Source organism: Pseudopodoces humilis, chromosome 5 (genome assembly GCF_049639895.1).
Source record: "Pseudopodoces humilis isolate 2021_Gansu_Grassland_sample_001 chromosome 5, ASM4963989v1, whole genome shotgun sequence".
NCBI classification, from domain to species: domain Eukaryota; kingdom Metazoa; phylum Chordata; class Aves; order Passeriformes; family Paridae; genus Pseudopodoces; species Pseudopodoces humilis.
The window spans coordinates 67,440,830-67,455,941 of record NC_142204.1 but is presented as its reverse complement, the minus strand read 5'-3'; the positions used below and the strand labels follow the sequence as shown (position 1 = coordinate 67,455,941).

The 15,112-nt window shown below is 38.9% G+C and overlaps 1 protein-coding gene across 13 annotated transcripts in view; it reads left to right on the top strand.

The window, feature by feature from the left end:
• Positions 1–15,112, top strand: part of CELF2 (CUGBP Elav-like family member 2) — a 541,755-nt gene that overhangs the window by 482,918 nt on the left and 43,725 nt on the right. For all 13 annotated transcript variants that reach the window (XM_088055373.1, XM_088055372.1, XM_088055374.1 and 10 more), the window contains 3 exons: positions 2,632–2,711; positions 7,553–7,711; positions 9,831–9,894. In XM_088055373.1, the coding sequence (XP_087911499.1) occupies positions 2,632–2,711; positions 7,553–7,711; positions 9,831–9,894 (303 nt within the window). The remainder of the gene's footprint in view (positions 1–2,631; positions 2,712–7,552; positions 7,712–9,830; positions 9,895–15,112) is intronic.

Here is a 15,112-nt window from a genome sequence, read left to right as displayed (position 1 = left end):
GAATGCTGCTTCCAAATGCTCATATTCAAGCTGCATAACCTCATTCATCAGGTATTCCCCTTGCCCAAAGAACAAGTTTCTTTCAAATTGGTACAGAGATTTGCTACAAAGGTCTTTTTGCTCCAGGACAAAGGCAGCGAGACCCATGCAAATGGTTTTGGGCTGATGAGTGAGGAGGAAGGCTTTGCAGTGGTGTTGGGTGTTGGAAGTACCCAACAGCTGAGCCCTGTGGTTAAAAAGAGAGAAAGCTTAAGGGAGGGAAGGGGGAGTCTGCTTTATCTTGAGAGGAATGTAGCCGTATTTCTCTGCTGATTCACATTTCTTTTGAGACCTGCTAATTGCAACATCTCTCAGTAAGTTACTTACAACAGAACTGCTGGGGAGAAATTGTGATAAATGCATAAACTGTGTCTTACTGATTTTTGTTGACATTTTACATGCTTCTCATGCATTTGAAACCTCCATTCAGTAATTGTCACTATAGTACACACTCCTGGATAGTGAGAGCCAAAGAAGTGAATGAAGCAGTTTCTTGACCATTATCAACAATATTATTCAAGGCTCTGTATGGGGTTCCTTGCCTGCCCTCCAGTATATCTCTACTTTTGCTGATCCCCCACTGAATTTGCAAGACAAGAAAAGAATAATGCTAATAACAGAAATGGTAATGAGAGAGATTACTTTGAGATTGATGGTAAATTTGGGCCTCTAATTTTAGTGCAGCAATATGGAATCTAGGAGAAGTACTGTAGATTATTTACAGTTCTACTGCACATTTTGTCTAGATTGCTGTACAGAAAGCTGGTTTGTTATATCATATTCTTTGACAGAAATTTGTTGCTGAACAAGACTAGTACAGCATTATGTAGTGTGTCTAAACAGTAGTCAGACATCATCAGCTGTTTTGTTACCTAAGAAATAGAGTCACAACACTGTGGTGAAGTTTGGGTAAAAGAATTCTGATTTCTGATTTTATGATGCTCATCTATCAGCCAGAGTTGCATAAGCCAGCCTAGGTTCTCGTGAGTCAAGGGCCTTTACATTAAAGAGAAAAAAAATACCGCATGATGCAAAAATGCATTGACTTTATTTTCATGACTAGATGTAGTGCTTTTGGGTAATGATCAGGCATTGCTTTCTCTTACTGTTGTTTGATTAAAATGTGAATACAGTCTTGACTTGATAATCTTACCAGGTGCACACAGAGCTCAAAAGAAAAGGTATTCTGTGCCTCAAATTGATTTGCATAAACCAAACAATCTGTTGCTTGCTGGATTGCAAAATGGTTTATTTTGCCCATTGGCCACAGGGGCAACAATATTGTATTTTTGATGCCAGAATGTAGCTTTCATGCATTAGCTCTAAAATGACAATATGCTTTAGCCTCTCAGTGCTTAGATCTGCTTCATTTGGAAATCTTTTAAGTAGTAATAATAATAATGTTTTCAGGAAATTGAGTGGAACACTAAATTATTCTCTGAAACCTAAGTTCAAACTGTGCAAGGCTAAGGGAGCTGAAAATCAATGCACTTTTAAAGTCATTAGAGATCACAAGTGAAATAAGTCTGTGTTGCTTTAGCTAAGCTTTTAGTGTGCCATGGTATTATTACAAAATCAGCCTGAATCTGCATTAATTTCACAGTCTTTTTCTTTAAGATGCCCAAGGGTGCATGAAGAATAAAATGTAAATCTCAGGAGGCAATGTTTTTATTAGCCAAAAGGGCAGTGAGTCATGCACTGAAAACGTTGACCTGCACCATGCCCAGTGTAGGTATGGCTGACAATAGTAAAAGGGTAGAAAAATAGCCTAGGCATTAGCCTACTGGCTTTTCATTATGATTTTAAAGACTGAAGAAGGGAAAAAAAGAGTGATTTTTTTTCAGATATTCATGCACATAGATTCAGAATTGTTCAAGCTGACAGTACCTTTCACAGATCAAAGAATTATACTTGTACCTAGAACTCAGAGAAACAAATACCATAAGGATTTTTATTTTTAAAATGTTATTTTCTTAAATGTTGAGATTCCACATACATTACTGAATTTTGTCTGAGTCTTTTCACAAATAGTCACAGGATACACATTAGAGTTTTTCTCATTCTTATTTGTATGATCCTCTTGGTGCATCACAGTAATTTGTGATATTATGGACCCCTTTATTAAATTCTCAGTTTAGCTGTCAGTGATGCCGACATTTATTCACTATCAACAGTTTACCTACACAAAAGCCAGAGCAAGCAATTGTTAATGCATGGTCTGAATGGATTTAACTATGCAATGCAAAGGCTACAGAAAAGCCTTATTTATTTCAAACCCTGTGGCTAAAGCACAAAATCAGTAACAAAACAGAAAAAAAAAATAAAGAAAAACAAAGCAAAACAAACAAAAAAATTAAATAAAAACCCTTCTTGTCACCCATCCCCACTTAATTTTTTTTCTTTCATCTATGGTCAGATTAGCAAGTCAGCACTGTCAATAAATAAACTAGAGAAGTTGTTTATTTTTATGTACTACTGAGAACAGTGTCGTCTTGTGGCCGTTCTCGTAGACTGTGTTGGTTTAACAAGCGTCCAACCCTTTTGTCTTGTTGTTTTTTGTCTTTCCTGCTCCCTGTCCCCTTGTTCCCACAGGCTGTGCGTTTGTCACATTTTCTACAAGGGCAATGGCACAGAATGCAATCAAAGCCATGCACCAGTCTCAGACCATGGAGGTACAGTACTGTATCATTTGCCCTTTCTTTGTTTTCTTTGTGCAAATGATTGCGAATGGTAAAGCCATGCTCTCCTGGATCAGATCAGACACATGACAATCACAGATTTAAATTTTTTACCAGCTCGCTCTACCCGTCTTTGTGAAGCTTTATTTTTCTCAATCACCTGAAAGAGCACAATAAGGCTGCTGTGTGGTATCCAAACACGGCTCTCAATCCTGTTTTCAGTGGCATTCAGCAGAAAATAAAAAAGCTGTGAATACCACTCCTCAGTTGTATTCAGAATATCTCTGATGAGTAAATTACCTCTATTTTTAACACACATTCCCCCCAAAGAAAAATCTTTGTTTCTTTTAAATAGATTTCTAAGTGTTGTGGTTTGCACTGCTCTGAGAAAGAGCTCAAGAGATTTAACATGGCCACGCTGAGTTACTAGTACGTGTGTTTTTCTGCACATAGAATCTCTTTTTAAGTTAACATTATTTTGCCTTCTTCATGTAGCTAATAAAACTGCTAATGATGACAGAGCATATCAGAGTTTGGCACTTCCTGCAGAGCACCATCGTGGCTGGCCCCTCACAAGCAACACCCGTCATTCCCTTCCAAACTGCCTCTATGGCCTTCTATTTTATCGTGACGAGCAACTTGAAACTTTGAACTGGTTCACTTAATGTGACTTTAGCTGTTGGCTAATGATCTGGTCATTGGAGTGGTTATTGAATGCCACAGCTTGTCTGGCAATCTCAAAACTTTTTTCAGTCTGTGATTTTTGTCATGGTCTTTCAGAATTTTGCACAAAAAACCGCACAAGTATGAAATCTTTACTTACTCTGGATCTTCTAGCTTATCATTGGAGAGTGCATGTTATACTGTATTATGTATACTGTATCTTCGTGTAGTGATGATTTTTCTCAGAGGTGGCATTGATGTTATGTGCACTTGTTTCTTTTTTTTTTTTTTATTTCTTTTTCCACCAGGACCTTTCAATTTTTATTTCTTTTTTTTCTCTCAGTGATTTTCCTTTGCAATGCTCTAGTCTCCCAAAGCATGCTGGGTGCTAAACAATCATTATTGCGTCATGTCGTTGAGCTGCTTTGTGTAACGAGCCAAGGGGGGAGACCAGGGGTGGGAGGGTGGACAGAGGACAAGGAGGAGGAGAAGATAAAAATTCAAGCCAGTGCATGAAAATGTCACTAACTGTTTCCTGTATAGTATACAAGTAATGATATCAGCATTGCAAAGCTATTGTCTTTCCAAACATCACGTTTGAATTTGGTTGAGCTTCTTTTATAATCAATGTGTTTTCTTTTCAGTGCAATGCATTTTTAGACCCTGGGTATACAGTTTTAGTTGAGAATCTGCCAATGAGATGAGAAAAATGAAATTATCTTTACTAGAAAGCTGCTGTTATACAGTCTATGCAGTCTGACAGTATATTGTGAAAAAACTGCCACTTTGAGTCTCTGGAATAATACCTGTAGTAATTTGTCTGCCGTGCACTGCTCCATTAATTCAGATCTATATGTTTCACTGGGTTTGATTCCAAGTAAAAAGGAAATGTTTATTGGTAATACTGTGTTTTACCTATATTTTCCACGTGTTTTAATGTATTTTTCCATCTAGCAAAATTAATTTTACACAGCTCAACTTCTGAAGACTGTAAAATAAAGGCATAACACCTCCCAGTCAAACTCTCCCACTATGTTGTGTGCACCACTCCAAAAGGGGCTGCATTTTGATGGGATACTCCTAATGAGATTCATTCTGTAGAATAGTTACTCTTGGATCAAAATCCTTCTCAACACCTTTAGAGACTTCATCAATGAGATCCCCAAATTGGCAAGGCAATTCCAAATATTTTGCCTTTTGAATATGTGGGTCTTTGCGTCAGTTGAGCTTAGGCTGAGTCCCTCCTTGGAAAGAAGCCAAGCACCCTCCCTCTCTGTGGAGGAGGGACTCAACCTGACAACAGAAAAATACGAAGGCAACATCAGCTGTTGAGAAGAAAATGAATGGCGTGGAAATATGAAGCCATTGAATGAGGAAGGGAGATGCACCTCGTGTGTGTGCTGGAAGCTTCCCCTCAAGCTAGAAAATAGAAGTGCATAAAACAGGAATCACCCTGTAGGCAAATAAAAAAACTTGCTCATTTTTGCCAATACTCTTCTAGTGAAAAGTTAAATTGGGTTGACTAGTGTTACATGTCAAACCTCAGCTTGAAACAGTCATCCTTGGACACTTCGGTTGAATATTCTTTTACAAACAAAAGTGAGCTTAGAGGAAGATGTGTAGTACACAATTGCATTTCAACCAATTACTACAGGTCTTTTTTCCCCTTTTTTATTATTTTCAGATTTTTTAGTATGCATCATTGACCCAGATGAATTTTCAAAGAGGGCTAAAAAAGAACAATGGGGTTATTAAGTCCAGATGAACACATCTCACAGAATAATGCATTCTCTTACTGCTCTTTCCACCTGACTTATCAAACTGGTTAAATCAACTGATTTTTTTAAATATAATTGCTGCTCTAAAATGTTTGCTCTTCTATTTCTTTTCTATGTAGTTTTTTGTTTGTTTGTTTAAGTCATTCAAATGCAGCACCAGTAGAAGACATTAATTTGTTATCATGGAGTAAATTTGATACAACAATAACAACCCTTTTCTCATATAGAGCCACTTGCTAGATATAATCTCAGTCTTCAGAATCTTTGCTCTCTTGAAAATGATGAAGTGATGAAATATAGAGCAGACAGTGAAAAAATGAATTATAGATTCATAAATTGCAGAGATATTGTTTTTATACAATTTACTGACATTTAAGCATTCATAAATATGTCAGCTGTAGTGTCGAACTGCCGAACTGAAAACTAAAATAACGATAAAATATTTCTTTCTTTGGTACTAATTTCTATTTCTTTGGAAATAGACTTGATTCTCCTGTACATCCAGGCAGAAGGCAGTAAGTACCAGTTGTACTTAGCCCAGTGTTACCAAACCTTGTATAAGATGGAAATAGCTTGCTTTTTTTTATTAGCAAAACCAGAAAAATCTCTCTCACATCCTCTACCCCCTGGCTCCTTTTTCTTTCTTCTTTTTTTTCTAAATGATCTTATTTTTAATATTAGTATAAAAATCACTAGAGAGAGGTAATTGTGTAACAATCTGACTCCTTCATAATCTTTATTTGATTGCTGGAGTGTTATGTATCTCCTTTCTTCCTCACTGAAACATTGAAAGACATTTTTACAATGAAACACACAGGAAAAGAATTGGAGGTGGAACAATAAACCACAAGCGATGGTTTTCTAAGATAATTCTAAAGGAACAGTGTTGATGGGGGATCTTTATATGAGAGGTATTATTATTAGTATTATTGCAGTTTATTTCATCATTTCATCTGATGATTGGGAATATTTTTATCACTTGTCCTGGTGTGAGGTTTTTCAGAGAAAAGGTACATGGCTGCTTTTTGTAAGTAATTGAGGACAGGAACTTTTCTGAAGATGTTCACAGTGTTGTGAGAGCAGCCATGGGAAGAGTAGGTGAAGTATAACCCTGCTCTGCATCCCACGCTATACACTTTGGCTAAAGCACTGCTGTGTTTCTTGGACTTGAGTCACTTACCACTCCTGCCATTGTGTTCACATTGAAGTTAGACAAGAAATTAGTATAACAAAGCATGGCAAGGGAAGTTATTCATTGGATGCTATGAAGTTGAAAAGCAGTATGAAATGGATTGACAGTTTCAATGACTCATAAAATGCTTGAATTAATTTGAAGAACTGAATCATTGCAGTATTTAGTTTGCTTTCTTGATCTGAAAAAAATTAAGACTTGAAAGGTTAAAATATGAAACATTTCTTAGTAGGGGAAAAAAGAGAGAAATCAACAGAGACATCTTTCATAATCACATCTCATTGTCTCAGTGACTACCCAGGAATGCCCAATTTGAAGTCCAAGGGAAATTCCAGTTTACCTCAAAAGTCCATTTGGTCTGTGACCTCTAACATCTTCCCAAGTGTCCCTCAGCCATGGGTGAGGAATAGGCTGCAGACCAGACCTCTAGCTCTTTCTTACAGCTTCCCTATTTCCTAAGACATCTTAGAGCCTTGCCATACCATGTAACAAGAGGCTGATAGAAGCAATAGAAGAAATGGTGGCAATCAGGAATGGGCTGCTATCACCAGAACTAGCCCCTTTTGGTCTGCATCCTGCCCTTTGTTCACATCTCAAGGGTGCTTGATACAAAGCATGCCTGGGAGCGGACCGCAGGTGGGTGAAATGACTGGGGGTCCTTGGTGTGAACAGGGCCAGTGCCTCACTGATGGCAGAAACTGAGGTAAATCTGCTGCTCCCAGACTCTTTAGGGTGCCCACGCCAGCTACACTGAGTGTGATGGCACAGCCAGACCGCAGGGCGGTGTTGGCTCTGTGGTCCCTGGCAGCACAGAGGTTGGACAGTTCTCCCTTTGGCGCTGCCTCGAAAACAGACTGCAGACAAAGCATCACGTCTATCTCATCAGCTGTGAAGCTTAATTAAAGAGGACTGGTACACTTTGCTGTCTCTGGCAGCGATTTTGATAGCTGGAAAGAAAAGAGAGCCTGAGGAAAGGTGCTTTATAAAAAGAGCTGGGGAATCAATAATTTCTCCATAGCCTCTTTTCCGAAGAACCTGAAAATTGTAGTCCTTGCAGTCCTACACGTGCCAGTCACAAAGAGAGGGTGAATGATCTGGTTGTGCCAGTGCCAGTGGCCCTACAGGACGTGGCTGAGCTCACGGGGTGAGGGTGACCCGGTGTGATTTAACCCCTCTGTCTTTCCTGATCTGTCCAACCACAGGGCTGCTCTTCGCCAATCGTGGTGAAGTTTGCTGACACCCAAAAGGACAAGGAGCAGCGGCGTTTGCAGCAGCAGTTGGCTCAGCAGATGCAACAGCTCAATACTGCCACTTGGGGAAACCTCACAGGTCTTGGAGGACTCACACCACAATATCTAGCTGTAAGTTTATTTCAGAGGCGGTGGCTGTATTGTACTCTATTTATTTTAGGACCATGGTAAATCAGTTCCACTAAACTCCCTGCAGTAAATTGCTACATTGTCTGGGATACACAATGTGTCTTCTTCTGGGTGCATTATCTGCAAAACAAATCATAGATTCATAGAAAGTCTTGGGTTGGAAGGAGCCTTAAAGAACATTTAGTTCCAACCCCTCCACTGTAAATAAAATTTGATTCCATTAGTATTATTGGGGGTTTTGAATGTTAGAGTCTGGTTTTTATAGCTGGAATAAAATTTAACTTGTTCTTTAGGGGAGGACAGATAGGCAGCTGAACACTGTAGGGGCCATATCCATATGGTGAGGCTCCTGAACAAGAAAGTTGTGGTTCAGTCATCACATTTCCACATTTTCATTTGGAAATGGCTTTTGCTTTAATGCATGGTCCTGTCAGTGTTAAACATGCATGGTTCATATCCCCTCTCATGCAGAGAGTGAATGTGGCCAGGAAAAGGCATAAATTTAAAATGGTCTTTTCCTTGGTCCATTTGTAAGATGAGAAACAGGTGGTAACTGCTGTCCCTGCTGGAAAATCTGAAATCCACAGCCATGTATCTTCAGTTCTGGATGGCCAAGAGAGGCTCCCCTTCATCACAGCTGAGAGGGAGCCTCTGCCTTTTGTGGCTCTGGAGTCGAGAGGTCTGGTTGAGGAACTTTTGGATAACTTGGGGGTTCCTCATGGTTCCAAGACAAATATAACTTCACAAAGTACAAAGCCAAGTACAAGGTCCTGGCCCTGGATCAGGACAATCCCAAGCACAAGAGCATGGATTAAGAGCAGCCCTGAGAACTTGGAAGTGTTGGGGATGAGAAGCTTAACATGGCCTGTCAATGCGCACTTCCAGCCCAGAAAGCCAAATGTGTCCTGGGCTGCATCCCCAGCACTGTGGGCAGCAGATCAAGGGGAGGGGGTTCTGTCCCTCTGCTCTGCTCTTGTGAGACCCCAACTGAGGTGCTTCATCCAGCTCTGGAGCCCCCAGTACAGGAGAGACATGGACCTGTTAGAGCAAATCCAGAGGAGGCCACAAAGGTGATCAGAGGGCTGAAGCACTTCTGCTATGGAGAGAGGGCTGAAAGAGCTGGGGCTGTTCAGCCTGGAGAAGCCTCTGGGACCTTAGAGTTTTCCATACCTGAAGGAGGCCTCTAACAAAGCTAGAGAAGGCCTTTTTACAGGGGCATTTAGTGATGGGACAAGGGGTAATGATTTTAAACTGAGAGAGGGCAGGTTTAGATGAGATACTCAGAAGAAATTGTTTTCTGTGAGAGTGGTGAGAGAGTGGCATAAGTTATCCAGCACAGCCCTGGAAGTTTTCAAGGCCAAGGATGTGGCTTTGAGCAACCTGTTCTAGTGGAAGGTATTCCTACCTGGGACAGGGGGGTTGGAAGTGGAGGATCTTTAAGGTCCCTTCCAAACCAAACCATTCTGTGATTCTATGAAATGGATGTGCCTATATATATGTATTGTGTATGTATAAATACATCATTTGCATGCATAAAATGCTTTGGTATAGTGATACAAACAGCAATTTACCCAGCAATTAAAAATAGATATTAGTATAGAGGTTGGCTAATTAATACTAAGATAGGCTAAATTGCTATATATACAAATACCAGTCTAATGAATATCTGTGTGCTTGATTCATAAAGATAATAAAGAAGAAACTGAATTCACACAGGTGGAGAAGAATGGACCATGATTGACAGAGATGAGTTATGGTAGCTACTAGACTACAGAGGGTTGTAATTAGTCACACTATGTTGGTTTAAATAGATTTAACACCTGGTTGTTAAAAAGAATAAATTGATTAATTGTTTTAAAGCAGCCATGTTATTGAGTTTCCCTTGTGTCTCTGTGTTTCTTAATAGAGATTAGACATTAATATGGATTTACAGCATTGACTCTAGGGATGTTCATTCCAACAGCAGACAGAAGCAAGAGACTATATAAATGTAAAGGAAAGCAGAAATATTCCAAATGTGAAATGATAGCTCATTTCACTTTTATCTTCATTTGTTACATTACTGTCAGATAGATTGCTGTGTTGTGTTGTTCATTTCCAGCTCCTGCAGCAAGCAACTTCCTCCAGTAACTTGGGTGCCTTCAGCGGCATTCAGCAAATGGCTGGTGAGTTAAAAACCCTTTCATTTTGCTCCTGCTATGTTTTGTATTCTTAAGCTATTGAATTCTGTACCTCTAATAATCACATTGTCAGGGGGTGGGGGGCATGTTGTGTATTAAATGTGGCAGATGTATTGGCAGGGGACAGCTCATGGTTCAGCATCAATAGAAACACTTTCACCCCTCTTTCAGAACTGAAATTAAACCCAGTGCTCCCAGGTTGTGCAAACAGTTTGTCTTGCATTAGTCACCTGCCATTTGGCCAAAGTAACCAATTGTAAATTGCAGGAGAGCTCTTAGTCCCTGCAGCCGTATCCTGCCCTATGAAAAGTGTCAGGAAAGCAGCAGCAGGATTACATTCTAATTTCCAGTGAGATTTCTGTGTCCTGAAAAATCAAATTAATGGCAGCCCTCAAACATTTTAATAATATGTGGTGAGGAAAAATGTTCTGACCTTTTTAATGAAACCCAAGATTACAGGCCTACCTTCAGTATGAATTTTCAGGCTCCTTTCATAATCACAGAAAATTAACTGGGTGCCTTTTTGACTTTGGAACCCTAGTTGGCAAAATTACACAACAGAGATTTTATGTAAAAGTATAATCTTCAGTCTGGAGGAAAAAAAGAAAGAAAGAAAAGGGGAAAAAAGAATCAAAGTGTGAGCGGATTTGAAAGCCAGCTAGTTGGAGGGTTTCTTAGTAATGAGCTGTGTGCCAGTAGTAACTGATGTGTAGTGATTAGCAAAAGGTCATTCCCACTGTGTGACCTACCATGCTGATATCCTAACTTAACATGATGCTAGAGAAGGCAGCATGTGCAGTAAATCAGAGCACAGATGCACATTATGCCTGCCGTGAGGAACTGTTAAAAAGCTTTTTTTTTTCTCTCTCTTGTTACAGGGAAAAAAAAAAGAAAGAATCACAAAACCCCTAAATTGCTACATTAGTTTATTTTAATCATGAGCCCACTGAATCAATGAAATACAACATTACACTTGCTTCATCATCACAAAACAAGGGCTAAAATATTCAGAAGTCTTTATGAGCACTATTTCTCATTCTTTTTTTAATCCTGGTACTTTGCTGCTTCTGGTTCTGCTTTGAATGAAGCCTGAAATACCTGAACAAGTATTACATATACCACACTGTATAGCTCACTGTATAGCTCACTGTATAGCTATACCCCACAGGTATTCTTTGCTCAATCGTTATAATATGCCATTATTGCAGTGACATCAGAGAATAATGTGAACCTGCTGTCTGACAATATAAATTGGCCTGCAGATGACAATATCTCTGAATTATTCTCTCTTCCTCAGACCTCCTGGCAGTGCTTGCTGGTTCTATTATGTTACACTTGCAATCTAGCATTTTTTCCATCAAAACAATGTATCTTAATATGATAAACAGAACAGAGTGGTTCAGCAACAGTTTCATACTTGGCAGTTTGGAAGTGGTTTTGAGCTCAAAGATTGTGTTTTGATGTGTTCATATTTGGTTAGGTCTACAAAATGAAAGAATTGGGACACTGAGGGAAAATGATGTGATATCCATTGTATTATGTGCACCTTTGAAGTTTTTGTTGCCTATTTCTCACTGTTAGTATAGATTCACCCTTGTTTTCAAGAACTGTGTTGAAACTAAGGATTTTAGTGAAGTATTTCCAGGATGAGATTTCAATCCAGGATGTGATTTATTCTCTGAAATATCATCTTGAGACTAAGAGAAAGTCATCTTAAGAAATCATAGTGGCACATCATTGTTACTCGAGGGATATACTTTTTTCAACTGCAAATTAGATTGCTAATGCACTCATCTATGGGATAATTTGATGACTGACTGCATCTCTTGGAAAAAAAATGTATTTTATATCTTATATTCATGTTATCAAAACAGCTTGAAGTTTACTCCTTTCCCCAAAACATGTGACTCTTAAATCTTTATGTTCAAGGTAAAAATAGTGATACTAAATTGTTCTCCAAGATGCATTTCTACGTGAAAGTGCCAAAGAGTAAGCACTATTTCATTGTTAGAACTGAGAGTTCATGTCCTCTCCTTGGAAATCAGGCAGTACTATGTCATGCAGTGCATCTGGAATTAACAATTTGTATATTACATTTTGTGAAAGGAATAGAAAGTACTTCTGTGTCTGCAGCAAGAGCTTGCATTACCAGCTGAAGCTATCTTTGAATATTTGTGAAGGCCTAGAGTTTTTTAACTTAAGCTGTAAAGGTTCATTTCACAAAAAAAGAATCTAATATGTAATTTCATATTGCATATAGTATGCCTATTAATATAACATTTCAAAGTGAGGAATAAAATCCAGACACAATTGAGTGAGGTGCTAAAGAAGATCTATCACTGCAGCTTTCAAGTTCTTTGAACTTTGTGTTTGAGGGGTGCAACTTTTATCCTTGAAGTCGATGGGTGTGCTTACCATGTAATTCAGACACTAAAACTTTGATCAAAAGCCACATGAGCCATTGAAATTCCACCCTTACTTCCATGTCAGGGCTCTAGAATCTCTTTTGTGCTTAAATCTTGATGAAGTCACGGTTTGCTACATTAGGACTTCTGATATAGCTACCCCCTTGTACAAAATTAGAGCCCTTTTGGATCTGCAAGTGTTTATTTGTACTGCTTAAGCTTGTGTTGTCTTTGTACAGAACAGAAGGGGCACAGCACACAGCCCGCTGCACATGTGAAGAGTTTTTAGCTATGCTTAGTGATATTATTTCTTAAATCAAAGCAATTTTCTTTGCTAGCAGAGCAAAGACACTGCTCTTCAGTATGCAGTTCTAAATTCCCTTTCCCTAATACCATGCCTCAAACTGGTTAAAGTAATTCTTACATTGCAAAAGGAGTGGTTCTTTGATTTTGGTGAAGGGAGTGGGATTTTTAGGTGTTTGTGATTGAAGAGTGTCAGAGTTTGCTTGTTTGTTTGTAATACAGTCCAAAGAAAAATGGGGATTTTTCTCAAGAACTTTCTAATATGCAGACATTAAACACTCAACAGCAGGTCTAAAAGTGAACACTGTTCTTGCTGTAGCAGCCAACTAACCCTGCTATATATTCATCATTGTGTAAAGTCCAAGCAAATCATGAAACTGGTTTAATGAAAATTTGAGATCCTGAAATTTGAGAGACAAAAAGCTGTAGTTTGCCATTGAGCTTTCCGAGCTTTAAGGTTCCATGCTTAATTCTTCAGTTTAGTTTCATCTCATTTCTACTGAAAAACAAGATTTCATGAAATCATTCTACTTCATGAGTCAAGCCAAAGAAAACAATGTAATATGTTGAGACTGGTAATTAAGTTGGGAGAGCTGGCAGTGGTGCCTTTGGTATTACAGTAATCCCCTGGTCTTGATTAGAGGCACTAATTCTACCTTGCCAAAGTTTGCTTCATTGTCCTGTATAAAACATGCAAGGACATGCATTCTTATGCCTATATTTCATAGTGAGCACTTTCTCACTTTTCCTCCCCTTCTCTGATATCTTCTAATGCTAATTTAAAGGCACTGTTTCCTCTCACATGCCTCTTCAGCCTCAGTGTCTAGCCTGTACTTTGTCTTTGGGGAAGGATAATAATGTAGATGAATTACATTATGTGATTTGATTGTCTTCCTTTAAAAGACAATGTAAGCTACATTAAACACTAGCAACCTTTCAAGCAAACAAAAATTCCTCCTTCAAATACATACAAATTGCATGGGAAGCTTAGCTCAAAGGAGATTGATGTTGCTTGAATGTTTGAATTGAATTTGGCTGGCACTGGAACAGGTCCTAAAAGCTGCAGTTATTTAAGCCAACCTGCATGTTTAAGAGCTGGGGAATTACTATACAGACAGTGTGAAAGGAGGTTTACTATTGTTAGGATGATTGTAGAAAATATTTCAATATTTTCAATATTTAAACAATATACAGTCTAGGAAGATTTTCTATAGTCCATTAATGTCAAATGTTTTGGCAGGAACAAATGTTGGTTCATAATATTTCTGTATGTGTGACCATTCACAACATGGGAAAAAGTACAGTACTCATAAAAGACATAAAGGGCTTCTCTTAATTTCATTGAATAGACAGTGTATTTTGCTTTCTGAAGTTATACAGGAGGAGAAGCCATGGGTTTTTCTTTGTCTTTCAGATCCCTAAGCCCTCTGCAGCTGGGACTTTTTATATTTTTCCAATGTATATATTTTTTCCAGTCCTCTCCAAGTTCTTTCACAGTTTGGTTGCATTTTGGGTTGAACTTCTGGCCCTTTCTGAGCCCTGCTCTATCCATTCCACCCTTCTTCCACTACTCAAGCCAGATTTCCTCCTGTTGCAGAGTCTGTAGGAGCAGATGGGTGAGAGAAAGTCTGCAAGGTTCTGCTTTCTGAATATTTTCCTCTAATTGTTGGATTGGCTCAGTGGATCTGGAGGGACCAGTTGGAAGCCAGGACCATCTGCACAAAAGCTCTATACTTTTGCATTGGCCAGAGGATCCTTTATATCCTCTGGCTCTTGGATGGCTTCGTTCCAGCAAAGCCATAAGAAGGAGGATTTCTCCTGCTATGACCTCTTTAGGGATATCATATTAAAAGTAAAGGTCACCGAGAAACTGTTTGCAGCTCAAGGGAGATAGCTGTTTCTTAAAGATAACTACCAGTTTTGAAAATGTTGACCTCAGGGACCAAAAACATTTCGCTTTTTTAACAATAATTCCATTGAAAGTCCTAGTTATTTTAACACATTAAATTAGTTTGGGTTTTTTGCTTTTTTTTTTTTTTCCTTCTTTTAACTAATAAATTAGATGACTCTGTTTAGCATTTTTGGAGAGACAGAATTTGCAGCGAGTGAGTCTGTTCATGTGTGTTCATAATCCACACATTGCTCCATCTCAGAAGAGGAGGTACCTTGAGAGGAAAAAGCAGTGCTCAACAGTTAGATGTGCTTATTCAGGTGGTTAGAGTGCACAACGTGCAATTTTGGCCAAGTCTGGGCAAAAGATCTTTAGTTCTGTGTGGGCTTTCCATAACCAGTAAATGGAGGGTGAGGGGCTTTTATTGCCTTGGCTCCTCTGTGGATGGAATTAATCCAGCTGAACCTCAGTAGTTTGGAAAGCAGGCATCCCATCTCCCTGCAATGTCTGTGAAGAGGGAGTCAGTCACTCCCGGGCAATGATTCATCCTACCAAGGCTAGGGTTAATCTATTTTATGGGTATTAGGAAAATACTACATGCATT